The 23,002-nt window shown below is 43.2% G+C and overlaps 1 protein-coding gene across 1 annotated transcript in view; it reads left to right on the plus strand.

Moving 5' to 3' along the window:
* BNIP1 (BCL2 interacting protein 1) overlaps positions 1–23,002 on the plus strand; it is a 46,208-nt gene that overhangs the window by 13,191 nt on the left and 10,015 nt on the right. Inside the window, exons 4-5 of the mRNA XM_078653018.1 lie at positions 9,591–9,692; positions 11,206–11,324. Coding sequence (XP_078509144.1) covers positions 9,591–9,692; positions 11,206–11,324 — 221 coding nt within the window. The remainder of the gene's footprint in view (positions 1–9,590; positions 9,693–11,205; positions 11,325–23,002) is intronic.

Genomic DNA, 23,002 nt, shown 5'->3' on the forward strand with positions numbered 1-23,002 from the left:
CGTCCGTCGTGAGGCTGGATGACTTGATGTCCAACGACTTCACCTTTTCGTTCGTCTTGGAGAGATCGGCCCGAATCAAATTCACCTCAATTGCCACAGTGTCAAGTTTGTGGGCCAAAGTTTCGTACTGTTGGCCTATGGATTCCCTCATGCCAGAAATGGCGCCCATGATGTCCTGCAAGGAGGGCTCCGTCGATGCATCCACGACCTGGTCAGACGCAGTGGGACCGGGCAGGGCAGTTCCGGGGGACCCCTTAGAGTGGGTATAACGATCCATAACATTAGATTGAACCGGTGCCCCGCGCAGAGGTGTCTTCGTCTTGCGCGTCTCTCGGTCCCCTCTGCCCGCCATCTTGAAGATGCGTCACGAGTAAAGTCACCAGGGTCGACGGACCGGGCACCAGAATGGAGGCCCCGGGACCAAAGGATCACAAGAGGGGAACACTAGGATAAATGCAGCCAACTCAAGGAAGAGATCAGCCAAGGGCCCGACAACCCACGCGGGTCTTGGCCGCAGCTCTGGCCCGACCCTCTCACCAACGTCCCAGTCTGAGGCAGAATCGAAACCGAAACTTAGGAAGGGGACCCACAAGGCCGATCCCCCTGCCGTTGTTGTTCAACTCCAAGACGGCCACCGAACCTCACCCAGTCCCGGGCGCACTTCGAGGGCGGAGCCAAAAAGTTCAATTGAACATAATTCAGTCACCCGATGTCCAATTCAGTTCCTGAAAGGTCCAGGTAGATCAGCCCAACGTCCTCTATTGAAATCCTCGCAAGAAATCAGGATTGAAGCAGGATATTAAGCCGGGAGCGGCGGGGGTCCGGAGAGCGCTGTGCTCACGCGGCCATCTCGGATGCCCGCCAAGTTCCTCCTCCCTTCCTCTCTTGTTGTTACAAGTGGTCATATAAAATAAAACACAGCTTAAATGTAAAATACATGCAAGTTAAGTTAATCAGTGGGAAATGGACTATTGTACTTTATGGAACCTCTATTAGTTAATGCGCTGTGGGGGTCTGTATCTGTAACCAAATTGCCACGGAATTGAAACCTGGTGGAAGCAGTGGAGAATGGTTAGGGGCATAACACAGGCCCCACAGGGCCTTGTGTTATACCCCTTTAAAAAGCACAAACGTCCCAGCTCATCTGGTAGCTCCTTTCCATTACTATAAAAAAATAATAAATCTGTGTCGGGAAATGTCGCGTGATTCCATTAATTAAAGCCAATACCGGCTTACGAGCCCCTTTTACATTTGTAGATTGACCCGTTGTGCACATGTACATTTCTTTCAGGCAGCAGGCAACCTGGGAAGAAGGCTTGTTTATCTGTCTCTCCACCTTCGTTTTCACAGCACAGGAGACTGTGCCTTACACTGCAGCTGAAGCATTTCAGCTTTAGGAACTAACTGTCCTGGGACGGTCATCTTTTCACAGAAAGTAGGGTAACTGTTTTCCTTGAATTAAAAAAGTATGGGCAAGTCGTGACCCTCCTATCCCACCTACTTGGACCACTCGTTGTAGGGTGTTGCTCAGACAGTCTGGCTCGTGTTATGACCTCCTGAGCACAACTTTTTCTGCTTGATGGCACCTTCTCTATCAACTTGCTTAAAACAAAAAGAACTTGAACTTGGTGGATGTCTGAAGACTGTTTTAAAATCTGCCTAAATCATGCCCATTGGTAAAGCCACAAAACTTTTAATTAATTCACTTGCCGTGTTATAAAGAAGCAAGCGATTAAGAGCTGTGTCAGCAGGCTCTTTGAAAGCTCTTCTGTGGACCATGATTAATGGGTACGACTGACAAATTAATAGGTTATCTGTGGTGCAACAATCCAGATTATAATGAGTTTAAAACTTCTGTTAAGGACAAAATGTCAAGTTATCATATGTGTCACTTCTGAATTAGTTCTGTGTATATTGGTGCTCTGCAAAAAAATGGCAGTATACTGATGGTTTATTCTCATTTCATCGCCACAGTGTTACTTAAAGCAGCCTTTAAGTTCAAAGCTTTATTGAAGTCTCTTAAAACCATTGCAATGTTAAAAAATCAAAAAGGTAAACAGAAAGGCTATAAACTCATGTTTGTCACATCTCTTGAAGTTCACTTAGTTAAAATATATATGCTAGAAATGCATGTTCGCAGATAGACCATGGAAATCTGCAGTACCCATCTTGACAACAGAATCTAAAATGAATGGTTATGGATAATCTGAAGTACACATTAAAATCAATATTCATTAACTCAATGGGCTTCCCTTTCCTTCCTAGATTCAATCTCTCAGTGTTGGATTTTCCAAAACTACCTATTAGTTGGGGGTTGCCAAAATAGGTCTTTTCTGCTAGAGTACAGTTTCATCTGCGTGAACTAATGAAGGTCGATTTTCAGTAGCTGCGTCGTATGTTTAATACCTTGGTACAGCGACAGATTATGTGCTTAAGATACTCTTTGCTGTTGTTGCAGATTCCACAGCGGTCCACATGGTTTGGGTTAACCCAAGATTGCCAGTGTTCCCCCAATCAAAAATATACACTTTCATCTTAGAAACTTAATTTTACAACAAGTTGAAAGCCCATTTAGTGGATACCACTGCTAGTTATTGCCTTTCATAAGTGGTGATCACTAAATCTGCAAGTTCTTTAGGCAAATCTAGTTAGATGGTCTGTTATTTGTCCTGTAGATGTTTTTTCAGTAACCTTTTAAATGTACAATGTGCCCTTCACAACTTCCAATGGCTCGTGTGTGTCCAATGAAGTTAGTGCTTTGGATAGATATGTGGACAACATGAGTTAAGGATATGCCTTTGAGCTGATTACGTCCAGTCAAAAGTAGATATTTGAGCGTGCTTCGCTCTGGGTCTCATCTGGTAGCAGGTGAGGACAACACAGGCTCCGTAGCCAGTCAGTGCTAGCTTGGTTAGGATAACTCCAATTTAATTTGTCCTTTTATAGTGGAGTTGGATAGCCTAAATAGAATTCTGAACAAGCTACATGGTTCAATGTCCTGCCATCTTAAAAGCTTCACTGTGGGTCAGAGAGGACAGAGATCTGGCTCTTACAACCTCTAAGGTTTTTTTTTTTCTTATGAGCCAAAAGGTAAGTAAATAGTTTTCACAATGTAAATGGTTTCTGAGCTTCACAGTAAACTAGACCTCTGTGTAGATACAAGCTGATAATCAGGCAATGACCAGCCCATACATAGTCCACCTCCCTGGTCGCTTGTTCTTTCAGCCTCAAAACAACATCGTCTATCTTTGTATCTTGTAGATCTTGCTGATATATAAGCAAAGCAGGTCAATCCTCGTTCTGACCAATATGACTGGGTCGTCTGCATTCTGTGATATTAAGGTCAAATTCCTCCTCCGGTTTTGGGAGGCGGATATATACGTATGAATGTATATATGTATGTAATGTATATATGGCCAGAGATGCTCCTAAAACTTTAATTTAAAAGTTGAACAAGAGTGGGGCAAGTACTCAGCCTGGTTTCAGCCCCCCTGTCCATATAGATTCTAGAAGGTAAGGCTGTGTGCTGCTGAATGTTTCTGAACGTAGGTCCAACTGTAGCTGATGGATGGCTTTTAGCAGCATACATTGAATCCGCTATCTGTTCAGTTAATTCCCAATTAATTCCGTAATAAAATTCCTAGAGTGCTTTCTTAAAGTCAGCAAAGCAGGCACGCAGTAGATTGCCATTATTAACAAGTGTGAATGGCAGAGGACAAGGCTAGAATATTATCTAATGTCTCACTCTTGTTTGGAAAAAAATGGTAAAAGATTTTGGTGTGTACGCGACGATTCTAGTTTTGTAGTAAGAATTTGAGCCAATATATCCAGAAGTGCAATGAGTCGATAGTTTGAGGAGTCCGAGGGTACACAGTTGCTTTTTTTGTAAACCCAGCTGTACCGAATCAAGAAACGCTTATTTAAAAAATAGGCTGAACCATCTAGAGCAGACATGCATGTCTGATTTAAATAAGGCAGCTGGGAGCCGGTTGGGCACCGGGACTCCCAAGTGAACGAGAGGACTTCCTAACCTCTTCAACGTAGCATTGTCATTTTGTTCATGGAGCTTAGTGCGGTTAATCTTAAACTTTAGTGCTTATTTAGGTTTTGATACAAAAATCCCAACCTGATGGATAGAGGATGGTTTTATTATTATCTTTGACTTTAAGCCTATGGATGTAGTTCTAAAATGTTCTTGTCGTTTTCTTTACAGATCTCAAAAATAGTTAATAATTCTCTCTCCACTCGCGCCTTTGTTACCCAGGCAGCTGCTAAAACCTACTTTGCCCGGGTCAGATCCCTTTTTGCACCACAATTTCATGTAGAATTGTGAGGGCAATGATCTTTATTTAAGGTTAGCTATATTGTAAAGTTCTATATATTAGCAGATAGTCTAATTGACACAAATTAATAATTCAGAACGCTTTGGAGATGGGAAGGGAGTGAAGGGTGCAGAATCACTTCTATTGCATTAGGGAATCTGTTTGGTGTTTTCCATTTAAGACCCACAGTTCTATGCTATATAAGTTATCTAGAAGGTCAACATCGATTTTGTACTTTCCTTGATGAGGTAAATTCTCGAGAATAGATTCTGCTCCCAATATCCCTGATCATCTGAGCTATATGTCGTAAGGCTTAAGTTAGAATCACCAGTTATGATCAACAGAGTGTCATTGCGTCGTAATTGTAATTGCTGAATAACATCTAGAATCTAGATCACTCTGTGACGTTTCTGACTTCAAGCAGGCTTCTTAAGGTTCCAACCTTTGCAATTACCAGTAGCTGATAATGCGTCTGCCTTGAAAAGTACAAATCCTGGTTCATGCATCTTTAATGCAGGTGCTGTTTTTTTTGTAATGACAAGTGTGAAACTAATGCACATCTCCTATGCATGCATGTTGATTTATTTAAAAAGTGCATATATACAAATATAGCTGTTTTGTGTTGTGTCCGCTCCCATTGGCCCTCTTGAATTTACTACCTGCTGTCAACTTCTGTACCTTAAATCTGCTCCGCCCTGTTTCTGTCAAAGACTCTAGTACCTCTATGCTCCACCTGCTTTCTTGTATTTATGCCATGTCTGTTTAAATATAGTGCCCCTCCCTTCATTCAAGTACTTCCTCCGACTTTCTACACCTGCATGTAACGAAGGTTGCACATCCAGTCTTCTCATAAGTTAAACTTCCTCTTCCTGAACACTATCCCCACTCTTGCATTACCTGACCTGTCAGCCCTATTCAACGGTGCAATTACCATACTGTCTGAAATCCAGTATTAAACATTGAATAGCTGCGCTAACTAATCAGATACCCATTATGGCAAACTGCTATTACAGACCACCCTGTTTAACATTTGTGTGGCCAGCTTGTATTTGGTTGAGAGACAAGAGGCACATAAGTACTACTTCGCTTTATGAAGGGGGATGATGCCTGCAGTTTCCATTGGACTTCAGTGATGGCATTTCTTTTCAGTAGAGCCCTAGATGGCAACCGACAAGTATTTTAGTTTCTGAACGTTTTGGGAGTGGTCATTGAGGGATTGTATGAGATTGTGCATGCTGGAAATCCATTCATGAGTAAGAATTGTGTAGTGAGCTGGTCCCACATGTTCAGGTGTCATAAGTAAACGCTGTAGACGTGGCCAGGTAAAAGTAAAAGATATTTATTAAGTTCTTTAGATGTAGATATATTAAACCCCACCAGGAGCAGCCTCCTAGCTGCTCAGCCCATCCTCAAATGACAACACTCATGCACCCAAGCATTCCACTCACACTAACATTCTAACCGGAACACTCCCACTGGCTGAGCAGCTAGATGCAGAGGAGAAAAGGAACATATATACAACCTGAGGATACTACATTATCCTCTTCCTCTCAAAATGAAAAACCAAAAGAGAAAATAACAATGAAGAGAAAAACTATACACAGTAAAAATATACAATCGTTGCAAGAAATTTGTAAATCCAAGGATGAGGGTGACATCACATCGCAAGAGGGAAAACAGACAACCAAGAAAAGAAAGAAGGAAGAAAGCGATATAGATAGAAAAACACTAGCACTATCCTCCTCCTTTAATAATGAACAAATAAAATAAGTAAGTAGTGAATGAAGAGCTCACATACTACAAGTAAGCAAGACAAACATGACAGAAGTGAGGGGAAAACAAAACCCCAGACTAGACTACAATGGGTGGAAACGACACCCAAGGAAGTACTTCTCACGTGAGAAGACTGTGGCGAAAACCCAAAACGCCACCCTCATGTGAGGGACACTATGGGACTAAAACCCAAGTGAAAAATTGTTCGGGACTGACACCCAAATGTACAAATAACGTCACATGGGACTAAAACCCAAGGACTTGTGTAGCATAAAAAAACAGAATGCAGCACAGTGTGGCATCAAAAGATGACAACTCACACACACACAACAACGAACCTCGAAGTGAAGGGACTGACACGCAACACACAAATAACGAAGGTGGGACTGACACCCCCTTTAAATAGAGAAATGGGGCTAATACCCATTCAAAATGAATGTGGGGTAATGGGACTAAAAACCCACTCCCATCCCTATGCAGGGATAAAATATCTGTAACATGGGGTCATGGGACCAAAAACCCACTCCCATCTCTAGGCAGGGATAAAATATGTGAACGGGGTCATGGGACTAAAAACCCACTCCCATCCCTAGACAGGGATAATAGTAAGGGATAAACGGGGTCATGTGACTAAAAACCTACTCCCACCCCTAGACAGGGATAAAATACCTGTAAAATGGGATGGTGGGACTTAAAACCCACTCCCGTCCCTAAACAGGGATAAAATAAGCTGTAATAAGGGAAAATGGGACTAAAAACCTTCTCCCATCCCTATACAGGGATACCTGAACTGTAAAGAGATACATGCATGACACATCACTGTAGTACAGTTATGTGGGTGAGAGAACCCAACACACGAAAAATGATACTAGAATAAATATGACATGTCTAGAGAAAACAACTCATTTTAAATGATTGACACCGTAACAAATAAGTAAAAACATTTTCCCCAAAAATATGCATGTAGATTAACCACAATCATAGGTGTGCGTGTCACCGGGATGAGGTAGACAAACGCTGATCTACTTTTTAATAACAACTAAACGTCTAACAATACTAAAATGTCACTGGTGTGCCTGTCACCGTGTTGAGGAACAGGCATTCGACACTCCAAGGAACTTGCCACTAGTAAGTACTTCGCAGACATGTCCCAAGAAAGTACATCACAGAAACTCCCCACTGAAGACTGGAAGGACAAAGTACTTGGCAGCATAAAGATTTACTTTGCAGCAATAATAGAATCACGAATGCAGGAGCATGACAGTACTTCAATAGCTTGACGAGAACTGAAAACTAACCGGTTGAAATTCCCCAGCAGCTCAAGTTTCTTCAGTGTCCAAAACAACTATAAATGAGAACAACTCCATGAAGAAACTATCAATGAACGGTCAGGTAAAGCGTCGCTGGTGGTGGCACAGACAATCAACCTTGAAAGATTTCAATATGCGGAAGAAAACTTATTTGTCGATGAAACCATCGGCCGCATGAGACACAAAACAAAGTGGCTTAGGCTTAGAACCACAATATGGCGGCACGTTTTTAACGCCGAGCTTGGTGGCTCACGGCGCGTTGCTGCTTGCGGGCGTCACTATGCAGCTGAATTGAGTGATAGAAGGACGTCATCCAGCAAGACGGAGGAAAACGTCACCAAGGACAAAGCTTGCCTCCGCGCGACACTAATGAATCGGTGAGTAGCGCTTGTATCTTTGAAATTTAAACAATGTGATGCCGTTAGCGGTAAATTCTTTAGCATTTTGATAAAAACGTGTCCCCCACTCACCAAACAACACATGGTACCAGTCTTAAAAGCACATGACTTCACTGGTTATAAACGCTGGGTCCTTTGAAAAGATCAGTTGAAAAACTGGTCCTGTTGCCGCCTGTTGCAGTCTCTGCCTCGACGTAAATGCGGAAGAGCTCACCCAAACTGTCAATACACGTGTAATAAAATGTTATTTCAGTACTTGCCAGAAAGTTCCCGAAACTCGCTGCAGTTGTCCATGAATACACCCAGCTATGTTCCTTCGACATACATATTGCCGGCCTCTTCCAATGAACACTTCCTGAGCCATGCAGTACCAAAGTCCGCTTTGAATGCACAGCCACTAAACTGGACGCCTCTCGCCAAAAATTCCACTTTAACCCCTCTCTGGTGGGCAATAACACACACAGCCACTGATTACCTTCTTTACTTATGCACTGCAAACGTTTCTTGTAGCACTGGCTTTCTTGTGGCTTAGAAGGCTTTAGAGGCGAAACATAGGCAACATGTTGAGAAATTACCAGCTGATGAAAATACAGCGCATGGCTTGGGCTGTCCGGTGTAGTGGACACTGGTGGGGCAGACAGGCGTGTTTGACTGATTACTTACTTGATAGGTTTCTTTTCCTTTAGTTACTTGAGTCTTGTTACTCTTCTTGTGTAAAAGGTAGGTTCTTTGTTCCAGACCGTCGCCATAAATGTAGTGAGGTGGTCCCACATGTTCAGGTGTCATAAGTAGACGCTGTAGACGTGGCCAGGTAAAAGTAGAAGATATTTATTAAGTTCTTTAGATGTAGATATATTAAACCCCACCAGGAGCAGCCTCCTAGCTGCTCAGCCCATCCTCAACTGACAACACTCATGCACCCAAGCATTCCACTCACACTAACATTCTAACCGGAACACTCACACTGGCTGAGCAGCTAGATGCAGAGGAGAAAAGGTACATATATACAACCTGAAGATGCTACAAATTGCAAACTATTTTTTGATGACGATTGAATATTTTCCGCAAACTTGGTGACAATGTAGGTGGCCACTATCCTACCCCATCTATGCCATGATATCTTAATTTTGCAAATAGCAAAATCTAAGAAGATTCCCTTACATGGCGTATCGCACAAGCAACAGTACCAGTATTCCTTCGCTTTTCACTTGAGGAAGGAACAAGTTTTGCAGATGAACGTCTGGTTGTTATGAATAGGCTGCATTCCATTCCGCAAACAGGCATAGTATGAAGACAAGGAGCTGGTACGAGGCAAGAAAATCCATTTGACAAATTCCTTTAGTTTTTGCGGAAAAGGATGTCTTATTTTTTCATTTGTATCAGAGTATGTTTTTTAAAACTTTTTTTGTTTGTTTTACTTTATCATATTCTCACTGGTCGGCATCTGTGGTGTTGCTGAATTATCGGGAGGTCCCTCTAATGAAAGAGCATTCCAGGGAGAGTTAGGATTAGGTGACTTTACCATAAGAACTGCACTATTACTACAGGGGCAGCAATTATTCCATCATTCAAATTAATTAGTAGGTCAAAGGCAGATCACAAAGATTCTGCTCTTTCATGGATAATGCAAAAAAAAAAATGGAAACATTACAAACATTTTGAAGAATATTTTTCATGCTTAAGTGGAAAAGATTGGCCCATAATATGGTAGTTTATAGATTGATTTGACTGCACCGATCTAAATAAAGAAGTAAATGACCAAATGCAATATTTTTGTTTTTTTCCAGCAATCAGACTGTGTGGAGGAAGGCGAACGTAGCATGCAAGAATGCAATAGACAACTCCGAGAAGGATGAGTTGTTGCAAGGAGGCGATTTTGTCCGGCAGAGGTAATGAGCAGTGTTCACATTGTGCCAAGTCATTGTGTTAGCGAGCTCACCCAACTTATCCCACCAATATCCCAAGTGAAGATACCAGCACAATCTTGCATTATTACAAACCCCTGCCTTAAATCTAACATTAGTATTCACTTGCTGTGCCAAAAAGGCGGTGTTGCCATGTCTGTCCAAGAACGATTTTTTTGCTTTGGGTAGTGATAACTTCAATGCGACAATTAAACGGAGTACATCAGTTGTACAGTACTTTGTCTTTCGATAAGGCACTGTTGCTTTTAAAGAGATGAAAACCTAACTTATAAACCCAATAGAGACTTTGTGTGTGTGTTAAAAACAGTTCATTCACAGGGCTTGCAAGTAAATGAAAAATTTGTATCAAGAACAGCACGACACTGCAGTTTACAGTAGAGTAGTAGCTACCAGAGGGAACAGTTGATAAATCGAGCTATACAAAGGTTGTTCACAGAATAACATATCGAAGCTTCGCAGTAAATGCAAAATACTACATTACGATTGACTGCATTTTCTTAGACTCCAGCAACTTTCAATATTTAAACCACCCTGAAGGTTGATGCTGCATATTTGTAGGGTTAACTTTCAGTACTTGATCTAGGATGTGCTGTAATGGGAGCTTCTCATATGAGAAGTGCTGTTCAATTGGAATGTAGATTGTGGGGGTCTGAAGGGATGTGTTTTCACTACCTGGTAGAAAATAAGGCTCCTTTAGTGCATGCACGTTCCAGCAGAGTATGATCTGATACCCTTGTGTCAATAGCTTATTTCTGAGAGTTGTTACAGGCTTCAGCATTGCTGTGGACAGCATCTTAGGTGCACTATATTTACTTTGATTTTTTGGAAGTGTTTGCGGAATTGTCCATTGTATGAGATGATGCAATGTCCCTTGTCTAAGGTACATTGTTTTAGATGTCATATATTGCAGAACTTTTCTCCGGTCACCTTTTACAAACATGTCTTCTCTCGTACTTCCCTTGTCTTTGTTTCTCTTCCTTAACTTGGTATCTACCATCCTTAACTATCCATTCCCTGCTCTTCCACGCCATCCTCTCCCTCGACCCCAGCTTGTACCTTTTCTGGCCTACCCACTCCCTCTCTTGACTTTTGCATCTCCTGCCCTCACTCGGCTCTCTCCTCTAGTCCTATTTCGACTCCCTCCGCTTGGCCCCCTTTACATCCTCCTCCTGCATTCTCAGCAACCTCCCTGCCCTCCCTTAGGCCCTCCTCTTGGCGTCTATCAGTTTTCCATTCCCTCTGGTTTTGCTCTGTTCTTCTGCTGGGCTTTCCCACTGTTCTCTCTCTCCTACCGTCCCTATTCTATGTGTACATGTGCAGAATGTGCTGATCTGTTCACTTATCACTCAACTCTTTTCTTGTACCCTCTTAATGATTGTTCTAGACTGTCGCCTAACTTCTTCTGTATCCTTTTGGTTCCCTTGTGTTTAGTTCTCTCCCAACATTCTATTTCTCATGCTGCTTTCCTACGTTTCAGAAAAACAACAAAGGAAAATTTGGCTGAGTCCGCCAGCGATATTACTGAAAGCCTGATGAGTATCAGCAAGATGATGTCCCAGCAGGTCCACCAGAGTGAAGAGACCGTGCAGACGCTAGGTATGTAATGCCATGGTGTGAGAGAAGGTCTGACCACTTGCTATGGTAATGTTGTAGGAGACTGGGCTGGCACTACATACAGTACTGTTTTACTTCAGGGTTGTAATGGTACAGAATACTTCTGTTCGTTATCCTCAGGTGAAAACATCGTGAGCGTCTCATAGACGGTAATGTCATATTCTTCTTCAATGTATGGGTCGGTGTGGAACTTTCAGGAACTTCATCTATGTGTTTTTCTATAACGTCACATTCTTCTGCATTAACTGGGTAAAAGGGGAATTCGGAGAATGTGTGCAGAGTTCAATGCATCATTATAAGATTTAAATGAAAATTATTTCAGTCTGGTTCAGCAGATCTGCTGCCAAATTTAGTATGCCTAAGAAAGAGGTGAAATGCGGCACCTCTACTAACAAAAGGAGCAAATTAGTTCAGATGGAGCTGATTCCATATTCCATGGTGCTGGAACACCATTGTCATAATCATCTTTATTCAGTGATATATATGATCATAAAAGCACATTAAAAATCGCGTACAAAAATAACACAGCACAGTAAAAACACATAGAAAATATCACATTCAGGCTCACTGTATTTAAGCCCCTAAAAGAGTAATTATAAAAGCAATCCTGGAAAATTGTTCTTGGTCACATATCAAATTGCCATCATAATTTCATTAGAGCCAACCGGATCTATACTCCACGATTGAAAAATAAATCGGTGCCAATACACAGTTCACAATGCATATTTCTTCTGTCATTTCAGTTCTTGAGTAATAAATTTCAGGACTGAGTAACATATTGCAGGGGACCCAAGGTGCTGTAGGAAGAGCAAACCCTCTTGGTACAAGTGTTTGAAAAGTTCCTCCGCTGAGAATGAAACGGATGAACCGTATTCTAAAAGAAGCGTACAAGGTGCAAAATAACATAAAGTTCCTGGTTGACTGACAGGACATCCCACTGCATGGACTTCATGGTAGTGGCACAAACCAAGTGCCTGTAACAGGAAAGGCCACTGGACAAAGTATACTATTAACTGTTAACCGTTTAAGAGAGAATCTAAGTGATGGCACCTGTATCCAGGTTAGGTATGGCTCCATACCTTGAGTAGTTGAGAGTAGCATGTATGATTGAACCATACTCATATCAAGGGCTTTCATAATCCTAGTATTCTCTTTATGTGCAAAACCCGTTTGCTTTACCAGCTCCGTAGAGTGTGATCTAATATTGCCCAAGCTTTCAAAAAGACTTCTCAGTTTTAAATCTGGAGGATGTTTTTAACATATTACTTTGAGCAAGACAGTCCTCCACTATTATACATGTAAAACACAGGGGCATATTTAGTGACATTCTTCACCCCCAAAACCCTGACCACATAACACCTGTCAAAAAACGGTTTCAGGTGGTGTTTCTGTTCCGTTGGTCAGATATCACCTCTGACCGTTTGATTCTCTGCATCATACAGGAGGGATACTGTCTGGAACTCACTCAAACAACACCAAACGTTTGTCCCCACCAATATAAAATGGCCACAGAACATTTGCGACTCCTTCAGAAGGAGGTACAGGGCCTTCTCAACAAAGGGACCGAAGAGCTGGTTCCACAACTACACTGTGCAAAAGGGGTCTATTCCTTGTACTTTCTTAACTGCAAAAAAAGACTGCTCCCTCTGACCTATTCTCGATCTCGGGCCCCTCTAATACATTCTGTTGGAGCACTTCAACATGGTGACTCCACAAGACGTCATGCCGCTACTCCAGAAAGGTGACTTCATGATCGCCCTCGAACTGAAGGATGCCTACTTCCACATGCCCATTCACCAGGTGCGGCCGGTCCATTGGGGATGAGGGGCCATGCCTCTCCACCTTTTGCCCCTCACAAACCGTGTCTGTCAGGCTGCACAATGGTCAGCCTGACAGACACTGTTCACTTTCAGTTCAGGCTGCCAGGAGCCAGACGTGCAAAATGCGCAGGCTCTTGGCTGCCTGAGCTGAACTTTGCTGGACTGAGGAAGTCACATCTCCTATGGGCGTGACGTCCTCAGCTCAGGAAAGGTCCCTGAGGCCCTCCCATCAGTGATGAGGGGTAGCGTCACTGATTGCCTCACACCTGGGCGCTTCAGTTTTAAGCCCTGAAGCGCCCAGGGTCGAGTGTCAATCAGTGACACTTCATCCCAGAGTGGGGTGGGGTCAGCAGTCCCACTGACCCCATCCCACTCTGTGATGACGTTGGGACTGCTGCCTTCCCTCATTGGCTGACCTTAGGTCAGCCAATGAGGTATGGAAGCAGTCCAAAGCCTCCTGGAACCTCCTAGGCAGAGCGGGCTGCAGGTAAGTGTGTTTTGTTTTCTATTAAATTAATGTTTGGTGCGTGCCTGCTTGTATGTAATGAATGTTTGGTAAAAAGTGTTGCGAATGGATGTGTTTGTGTGTGTTTGTTTGTGCATGTGTGAATGCCTGGCTGTGAGTGTTGTGTATGTGTGCGTCCTACCCGCCCTCCTCCCTCCAAAACTTACCGGCCTCCATTGCCATCCACCCAGTGCATTGATGATGCCTGAGGTTTGTAGTGAGTACACAACATTACTAGTTCAAAGTACTTCCATCTGGGGTTACCACACCCCCAAGGGTCTTCATCCACTTTCTGGCAGTGGAAGCAGCTCATCTCAGGAGAGGCATCCATGTTTTTCCTTACCTGGATGACTAGCTGATCAAGAGCGTCTTGCACCAACTATGCTTAGCACGTACCCAGGCCACATCCAGACCTTGCACAGTCTAGGCTTCACCATCAGTCTTACCAAATCCCACCTCCAACTCCTTCAAGTGCAGCCCTTCCTATGGACCTTCTTAGACTCACAGGGCAGGAAGGCGTTCTCCAGCACAGCACGAGTGCGAGCCTTCCAAAACGTGCTACCTCTGTTTCAGCCAGATCGTCCGGTGAAAGTCAGAACAGGGAGGAGACTGCTTGGCATGATGGCATCTTGCATAGCTATTGTTCCTCAACCAGTCTGCACTTGTTACAGGAGTGCTTTGCATCTCAGTGATCTCAAGCGGAGGGTGATCTAGAGAATCTAGTGTTGGTTTGGGGCCCACATATCGCTCTCTGCAGTGGTAAAGCTCAAACAACCTGTTGAAGGGCCGGCAATTCCTTGAGCGAGTACCACAATAGACCATCACCATAAATGCCTCACTCATTGGCTGGGGTGCATAACTCAAACATTTCACCATTCAGGGCAAGTGGACGCCTGCCCAGCAATCCCTCCACATCAACCTCCCCGAGCTGCTGGCAATATTGCTGGCTCTCAGGGCATTTCAGGATCTAATACAATGCCTGATATGCACAGACATGACTGCCATGTATTACTAACAAAAATAAGGGGGGGCACACACTCAACACAGATGTCCAGAGGGGCCCAGAACATTTGGCTGTGGGTGATACATCACGGAGTACACATGATCATTCAGCACATTCCTTGGGTAAAAAAAAGATCTGGCAGACCTGCACAGCAGGATGCATCAATGGGTCCACGAGTGGGAACTCTATCCCAAGTCCTGCTTCCCTACTTCCGACATTGTGGATTCCCACAAATAGATCTGTTCGCCACTACAAAAAATGCAAAATGCCCAAACTTTACCACTAGGCACAGACCGTGGGCAATGCAGTATGGACAAACTGATTAGGGATATTTGCCTACACATTTCTTTTCCTCCCACTCCTACAGTTTGTGGTGCTGATGCAAACTTTCCTCACTGTCATCCTAGTGGCACTGACCTGGGCATGCTAACCATGGTACACAACACTGCTCAAACTCACTCCAGTTCCTCATGAGAAGCTCCCTAACAGTCTGAACCTTCCCTCACAAAAGTACAGCTCTCTCTGACATAGCAAACCTCTGCAGATCAACCTGGCGATTTGGCTCCTGAGGTCATAGAGTTTGGTTATCTTAACCTCCCAGAGGAATGTGTCTGTTCTTAAAAACATTGTGTGCACTATTGTCTTCCCAAACGTACAATCCTCTCACAGCATTGGTAAAAGACATTGTCTGTTATCTGCTCCACCTGTTAAAATCAGGGCTTGCCTACACTTCCATTCAATTGCATCCAGTGGCTGTAGCTGCCTACTTGCAGAATAGTCAACATGTGTCAATGTTTAGAATGACAGTTATTAAACCTTTCTGAAAGTCCTCAAAAGGGTAATCCCACCTCGGACACCTCTTGCTCCTGTTTCGAACCTCAGTGTAGTCCTTTCAAGATTCATGGGTCCGCCTTTTAAACCCCTACACTCTTGTCCATTCCGATTTCTCTCCTGGAAGGTGGCTTTCCTTGTAGCCCCCAGGCAGGTTTGCTAAATTCACGCTTTTACCTTGGAAGAGCCTTTCTGTCAGGTACATCACGATAAAGTCGTCCTCGGGACCAATCCAAGACTCCTCCCTAAGGTAGTCTCCAGTTTTCCCATTAACCAGACAATCAAGCTCCCAGTTTTTTTTACACCCAGAGACTGTATCGTAACACGCTTTACATACTCTAGATGTCAAAAAAGCATTAATGTACTACATTGACAGAACAAAATATTTTCGTAAAAACACTACAGCTTTTCGTGGCATATTTTAAGCCACACACGGGGCATGCCATATTCATGGTGGGTGTTGCACGCTGGTTGGTCAAATGCATACACACTTGTTATGAAAAAGCGAAAAGAGCCCTGCATGTCCCACCCAGATCACATTCTACTTGTAAGAAGGTGGTTTCTATGGCGTTCTTAGGTAACCTACCATTAGCTGACATCTGTAAAGCATCTACTTGGTCCACGCCTCCTACATTTACCAAACTCTACTGCGTGGATGTCCTGGCCAGACAGCAAGCTAGAGTTGGCCAGGCTGTCCTTCATACACTTTTCCAGTCTTCTGCAACATCCTCAGGCTAAGCCACCACTTTAGTGAGGACTTCTTTAGTCTATGCACAGCATGTGTATGTGCATCCACACATGCCACAAACTTAAAATGTTACTTACCCTGTAAGCATCTGTACTTAGCATGCAGTGCTGTAGATTCACATGCACCCGCCCTCTTCCCTGGTCGCCTGTGGTTGTTACAGATATTCCTATTACTTTTCTTTAATACTTTGCTTTGCATGGTCTTTACTGTCTCTATATGCTCTATCTAATCTCTTCCTCAAGAGCGAGAAAAAACAATCTAACAATGTAGCCAATAAGAACTTCCATTAGCTGGTGGAGTCACTAGATCCAGTAACTCGAAACACCTACTTCAAAGAAAAACAAGTTTACACGACCGAGCGCAGCACCAGATGGAGGACGTATGCACAGCATGTGAATCTACAGCACTACATGTCTTCACCAGATGCTTACAGGGTAAATAACATTTTCCTTTTGCATTGCTCTTATTACTGTGATTTTGCTATTCCTAGGCAGTGTACATTTTATTAAAATATTGCCACATTTAATAATACTCAATTCTTTGACCTCAGAACTGCAAAATGCTTAAATTGCCTTGCTGGGATACCAATGATTTATTTTTTGTCTTTGTCCCAGAGTACACAAAAATCTGTGTCAAGTCTTTAACTTGCAAAGTCTTATTATTGGCTAGATGTGATAAATCTATGCTAATTATCTTGTGCCACCAATTATTCCTTTTTGATACAATGTCAAGTCATCTAACACTTGCATGACTAAGCTTTTTGTCCAAAAGTATAAATTAAAAAATATTATTCAGAATGTTGGTAGCGCCAAACATTCCCCTTGCCCTGCGAATAGCAGAAAGCTTAGGTTGTTAATTGATACAGGTTCTAGTACCCAGCAGTTAATTGGCAATTAATACTTTACTTGGTATGCTAGTTCTGTGGGGTTCATACACATACTCCAAATATACCGAACTGCTGTACGGCACTGGACCTGTTGTAAACAAATAAATATGTTACAATTCACTGGTCACAAAGTGGGGTCCCAACCTTTGAACTCTAGTTAAGAGATGTGAATGATCGAGCCTTAGCAGAAGAGAAGTGTGGGGCTGTAGTTGGGACTGATCTCAGTCTGGAGGAAGACCTGGAAAGTTGGAAAAAAAATGTGAGAGAGATTGTGTGTATTAGAAGAGGAAGCCGATTGAGAATTATCTAATGCGCACATTGGCCTTAGTTGCAAATTTTACTCTGGCTTGCCAGCCCACATGACTTAACAATATTAATTTACTGTTCAGTTTGTGATACCCTGATCATGTTGTATTTCTGCCTGTAATACCAAATATAAAGTTTAAAAATAAAATAAAAGGGAGAATGTAATGTACACTTCCATGGAGGGCAATACTTTTTGCATTATATAAACACATTATAGAAGACAAAGCAGATTTTTCTCTTTCATTTTTTTACATCGGTTTTATTTTCACAAATGTTGTTTTATTGTCAACAGCCAACATCTGCCTGTAAAGGCCATATACCATAGCAGCAAAGTATACATAGTACAATTATTGATGGCAACATTTTGTAGCAAAATATGTAAAAAAGGATCATATGCATAACAATATATTGCAACAACAATTAACTAAAGTGTAATTTGTCCACTGTAAAATATAGGGCATGTAAAATTAACTCATGAATGCAGAATCGAAACTCTCATAATCTGAACATCCCACCATATAGCAGCAATATTTAACATCAGTCCGTCGTATGGTCTGGAATAGATACCAAGTAGATCCCCCCAGAAGTCTGCCCATGTCTTCCATATCTTGGGATGTTTCCGAGGACAACCCTGCGCAGTAAATACAGGTATCTCCAGCCCCATACAGAAATCTAGACCCTTTTTCCAAGCCCCAAGAGAGGGCGGGGAGGTATCTATCCAGGCCCTCCCAATGACTTGCTTCGCAAGTGTGAGGCCCAGTAGCAATAGGTGGCGTGTATATCCCCACCCAATGTCATCAGTTACATGTAGAAGGGTTAGTCTGGGTGAATAAGGAATGTCCCTACCCAAAACCAGCGACATCCATGCAATAACCCCGAGAGTGATGTGCTTAGCCATACTGTGTGGATGAAGGTACCCTCAGCCGCTCAGCATCTCAAGCAAAGCGGAGAAGTGATGAGCCCTGCCCGCCAGAGCCGATATTGCGTGTAATACACCCAGCGAAGGTACTTGAACTGAATGTATCGTAGCCGAGTCGCTATGGCGGCACCTCGTGGGGTTGCCAGCGTCTCAGTCCAGTCGTCATCATCCAGTGGGCCCAGATCAGTCTGCCTGGCCTCCCGTGTTTTAGACACCATTGTATGGCTAATTGTGACAAGTGTGCTGTAGATTTTGGCGATCTTGTGTTCCCCTAATTCTCCCATAAATACTTTGACTTCAAGAGGACTGAAATTGGGTATGGTCTCCCGGAGTGCTAAATATGGAGAGAGGGCATGGCGCAATTGAAGGTATTAGTAGAATTGCAATCAGGACATCGCATATTCTTGCTGTAATTCCTGAAAGGACTTCAGTGTCTGGCCATGAAGGACTTCCCACACAGTAGAAACTCCTATTGTCTCCTAACCCGAGAAGCCAGGAAGGTAAGCCAGCTGCAGCATGAGGCCATTATGCCAAAGAGGAGCCTCTTTTGTTATTCTGCCCTACCACCCCAGCTGCCGGAGTGTGCGCTTCCAGAGCTGAAAGACCGTGGCAGTCGCCGGAGGCTACACACTCAGGGTCGGGCCAGCAGAAAGGACTGAGTGTGGTCAGCCACCGCTCGACCACATAAGCGGGGTCTGACCTATCTTAGAACAATCGGAACGTGTTTGCGATCCTTTCACGGGCGCACAGCTTCAAATTAATAGATGATACTGTTTTTCAAATTTTTGAATGCTTAATTGATCAACGTACTCCAAAATCTTCTTATAACTTCATTTATTTTTCAGTTTATACATCGCCCGTGTGAAAATAAGTCTTGAGTGGCTTCATGTGCCTCAGATATGCTAATCCAAGCCTTTTTCTGGGCATGAAATTTCAAAAGACAAACTTCTTCTTCGACAGTGAATCATATGTTACCCAATGCATTTCGAGCTTGTAGAAGCTCTTCTTCAGAGGTTTCACTATAAGTGGAAGAACATATATCAGTAAATTGCATTACTCAAACCTTAAAAACATGCACATTATGCTTTAAGTTAAAAACTATGGCATCACAAAATCTGTACTCCATATCATCAATTACACCTAGTCAAAAACAGCGTTTTTCCTCTGCAACCGTAACTTGAAAGTTACCTAAACATTGCCCTAGAAGTCCCTTAGTTTTAATCTATAGTTTTGCTACCTTTGCTCAGCAATGTTGATATACGAACTGGCGTGTAAATCAACCCACCCGATCTTTTTGGTATACAAAGCCCCAAACTCCCGAGGTTATTCTCCTCTTCACATGCCTTTATCGACTTTAATGTGAACGCTCTTGCACTTTTCTTAACTGCGGCAACCTGCCTTACTGATCCAGCTGAATTTTTAAACAACGAAGAGTAACCCCATCTCTCTATGGGAGCCAATCATGCACCTCCAACCATTAGCGTCCCTGCCTCCTAACTACCCATCCACTGACCTATCGCCATACCACGAATCGTTTATGATAAGGCGCGATGCCGCATAGTATGCCTGAAGATTCTTTCAAATCCTGTCTGCCTCAAGCCGAGTTTAATTAACCTAAATCCAGTCATTACATTGCACCTTTTTTGCGAGTAGGGAAGCCCTCAATGTGTGGTAGTATACCGGTTTCCACCCGCTCTGCTGTGCCTTTCCCACCCAGTTCATTTCAGAAGCCTTCTCGTAAGCAGATGAATGTGAGTCAGTCTCTTTGCTGTGCCTGGCTAGGCATGTCCTTGCCATTAAAGACCACCTGACTATGCCTTAATCTTCACAAGACTATATTATTCAAGTTCCTGTTCAGCTAGTTAAAACACATCAAACATGCTGTGATCAAGCCTGTTTCGTCAGAACCCTTTCTTAAAGTTGTTACAGACCAGATCAAAACTAAATGACCATTTTCACAATTGGATTTGATGCATCTTATAATGTCCTATTGCACCTCTGCGGCTGTACAGATCCCAGTCAACATGGGTCCCTGGGCATCTCTATAGGCAACTAATCTGTCTACATCTCATGAGAGGCTGAAACCGATTACCGACTCTCACTCTCCAAGGAGTCTGGACCAGTGGTGGCTGGTAACTTTTGAAAGTGATAGTGCGGGTAAAAGTTAAATATGCTCTTAACTGTAAACACTTTTGCTTTATATAAATACAATGTTCCCTGATCACCTCTGCTAAATTAATTTAATTCTAAAGCTTATTACGAGTTGTTTTATCATCTTACCATAAGTATCTTCTTCAGCAGCACATGTTCAGCTACAAACCGTTACACAATTAACACAACTGACGTTCCGTTTTCCCGACTCACTCGCTGCCTGGCTGTAAAGATGTCCATTTTGGGCAATAGCATCCCAGCCAATGCAAGCACTGCTCTCCTGCTGCTTATAATACAGTATAAGAGCAGTGCAAGGATTGGCTGGGACAGTGATGAGGCTGCGTCTGTTCTCTCAGCTCCCTGGTAGCATTGACTGTAGATGCCTCAACTGTGAATGTCAGGCGGACTATAGTGAAAACACCAGCCAATGTGACATGCCCTGTTTAATTGACATAACCTCATCTGGTCATTCCATTCAACCTACTGACATCCTAGTTGTAGCAGACACCAGCCTACTGCTTTGCTGGGAGAGAGAGCCCTGGCTCGCCCCTAAATGAAGCAAAATAAATGGCAGTACGTGGAGTTTATTAAGGGAAAATATGTTAATAATGAGACTGTCTGGGGTGTAGTGGTTTGCAGGGGGGGGGGGGGTTCAACACCCCTATGCCCTTATAGATGAGCTGGCGCCGCCCCTGATGTAGACGCTTTCAGCCATCGAAACAGTGTAGGATTTGTCATTCTGTGTACACCCATGCCCTTCTAGGCATGCCGCTATGGGCCGCTTCATAAGATTTACTTCCTTTGTCCGATTATAATCGGTCCTAGGCCTATGGTATTACCCTTACTGAGCAATCCTTCTTGGACTAAAACTCATTCAAAGCCTGCCATTTAGTTGTCTTGAACCCAAGCCTCTTCTGACCAAACTTGTATTTCAGTGACACCGCCCCAATCCTCTCCACCCTGTGTTGCTTTCTCAGTGACGCAAGAATCACATTTAAACTAGGATGCCTAGCCTACAAAGCCCATCATCTAAATTGGCCTCTATACTTGGATAATCTACTCCACATCTTGAATAAAGATTAAATATCAGGAATTCTTTGTACTTTGAGGTACCTTGGTACAGAACTATGCAAGCCCCAATTTTTGTAAGGAGCAGCACCTACTCTAAAGAACGTTTTTCCCATGGATTCTAGGCCCATGTCATTCAGAGAACATTTATATGTTCACCTGTTTTGATCATAATGGAAATACGTATACTCCTCTGTTTATCTTACTGAACCCATTATTTAATTTATGTTGACTCCATTTTAACACGAAATGTGTGTATATGTTCCTCAAATAGACGTGTATTGTAATCTATAAATATGTTATTAATCACATATCTGCCTTAGTATGTGATTATCCTCATTTTCTGTAACTCTGAACACCGAATTGTGTTCTCATCTTTTAGTTGGTACTGCCGGTAATCTCCCCCCTCCCCCTTTCCCTTGTAGTTCTACCCATGTAGAATTTAGAATGTTGGATTCCTATTATTCAGGTATGACAGTTGGACCTTTGTCATTCTTCCTGAAGAGATTGCACATGAATGCTGTTGGTAATAAAGACTTCCTATAACCGTACATGGATTGTCTTACTTAATTATAACACGCTCACCTATCTTCTTTGCCTGAACTGTAAAACCTACTCAGCAGATTGGGGTGTCCTAGTCAGGACATATTTTACATTTTTATTATTTTGAAACTAAATATATTAGAATAATTCATGGTACACATTTGTGAATAAAGTATGCTTCAATATGAATTTTTCTCTTCTGTGCTACTTGAAGACAGTAATAAAATAAGTGATAAAACCACTGCTATAAAAACAAGCATTTACAATGCAATGGTCTCGGCATTATTAAAGGTAGAGCTATTGGCATTGCTCATGACATTTTTTTTTTAAACATAAATAAATTGTATTGTCGTTTACAATGGCAATAGGTGAGCATTAGAGAGTAGTAGAGAGTATTCGTGGACACAGAGCCACACACACAGAAAGCCCCACACACACACACAGAGTCCCACACACACACACAGAGCCCCCCCCACACACAGAGCCCCCCCACACACACAGAGCCCCCACCACACACACACAGAGCCCCCCCCACACACACACAGCCCCCCCACACACACACAGAGCCCCACACACACAGCGAGCCACACACACACACACACACACAGCGAGCCACACACACAGAGCCCCACACACACACACACAGAGCCCCCCACACACACCGAGCCCCACACACACACAGAGCCCCACACACAGAGCCCACCCCCCCACACACACACACACACAGACCCCACACACACAGAGAGCCCCACACACACAGAGCCCCTCCAAATCTAACCGTGCTCTCGTGGAGAGCAGTGCTGGCTTGAACATTTTTGCCAGGGATGAATGTGGTTTCCAGTCCGGCCCTGCAAACACTGATTTTCTCCCTTTAGTACTT

Source organism: Lissotriton helveticus, chromosome 7 (genome assembly GCF_964261635.1).
Source record: "Lissotriton helveticus chromosome 7, aLisHel1.1, whole genome shotgun sequence".
Taxonomy (NCBI): domain Eukaryota; kingdom Metazoa; phylum Chordata; class Amphibia; order Caudata; family Salamandridae; genus Lissotriton; species Lissotriton helveticus.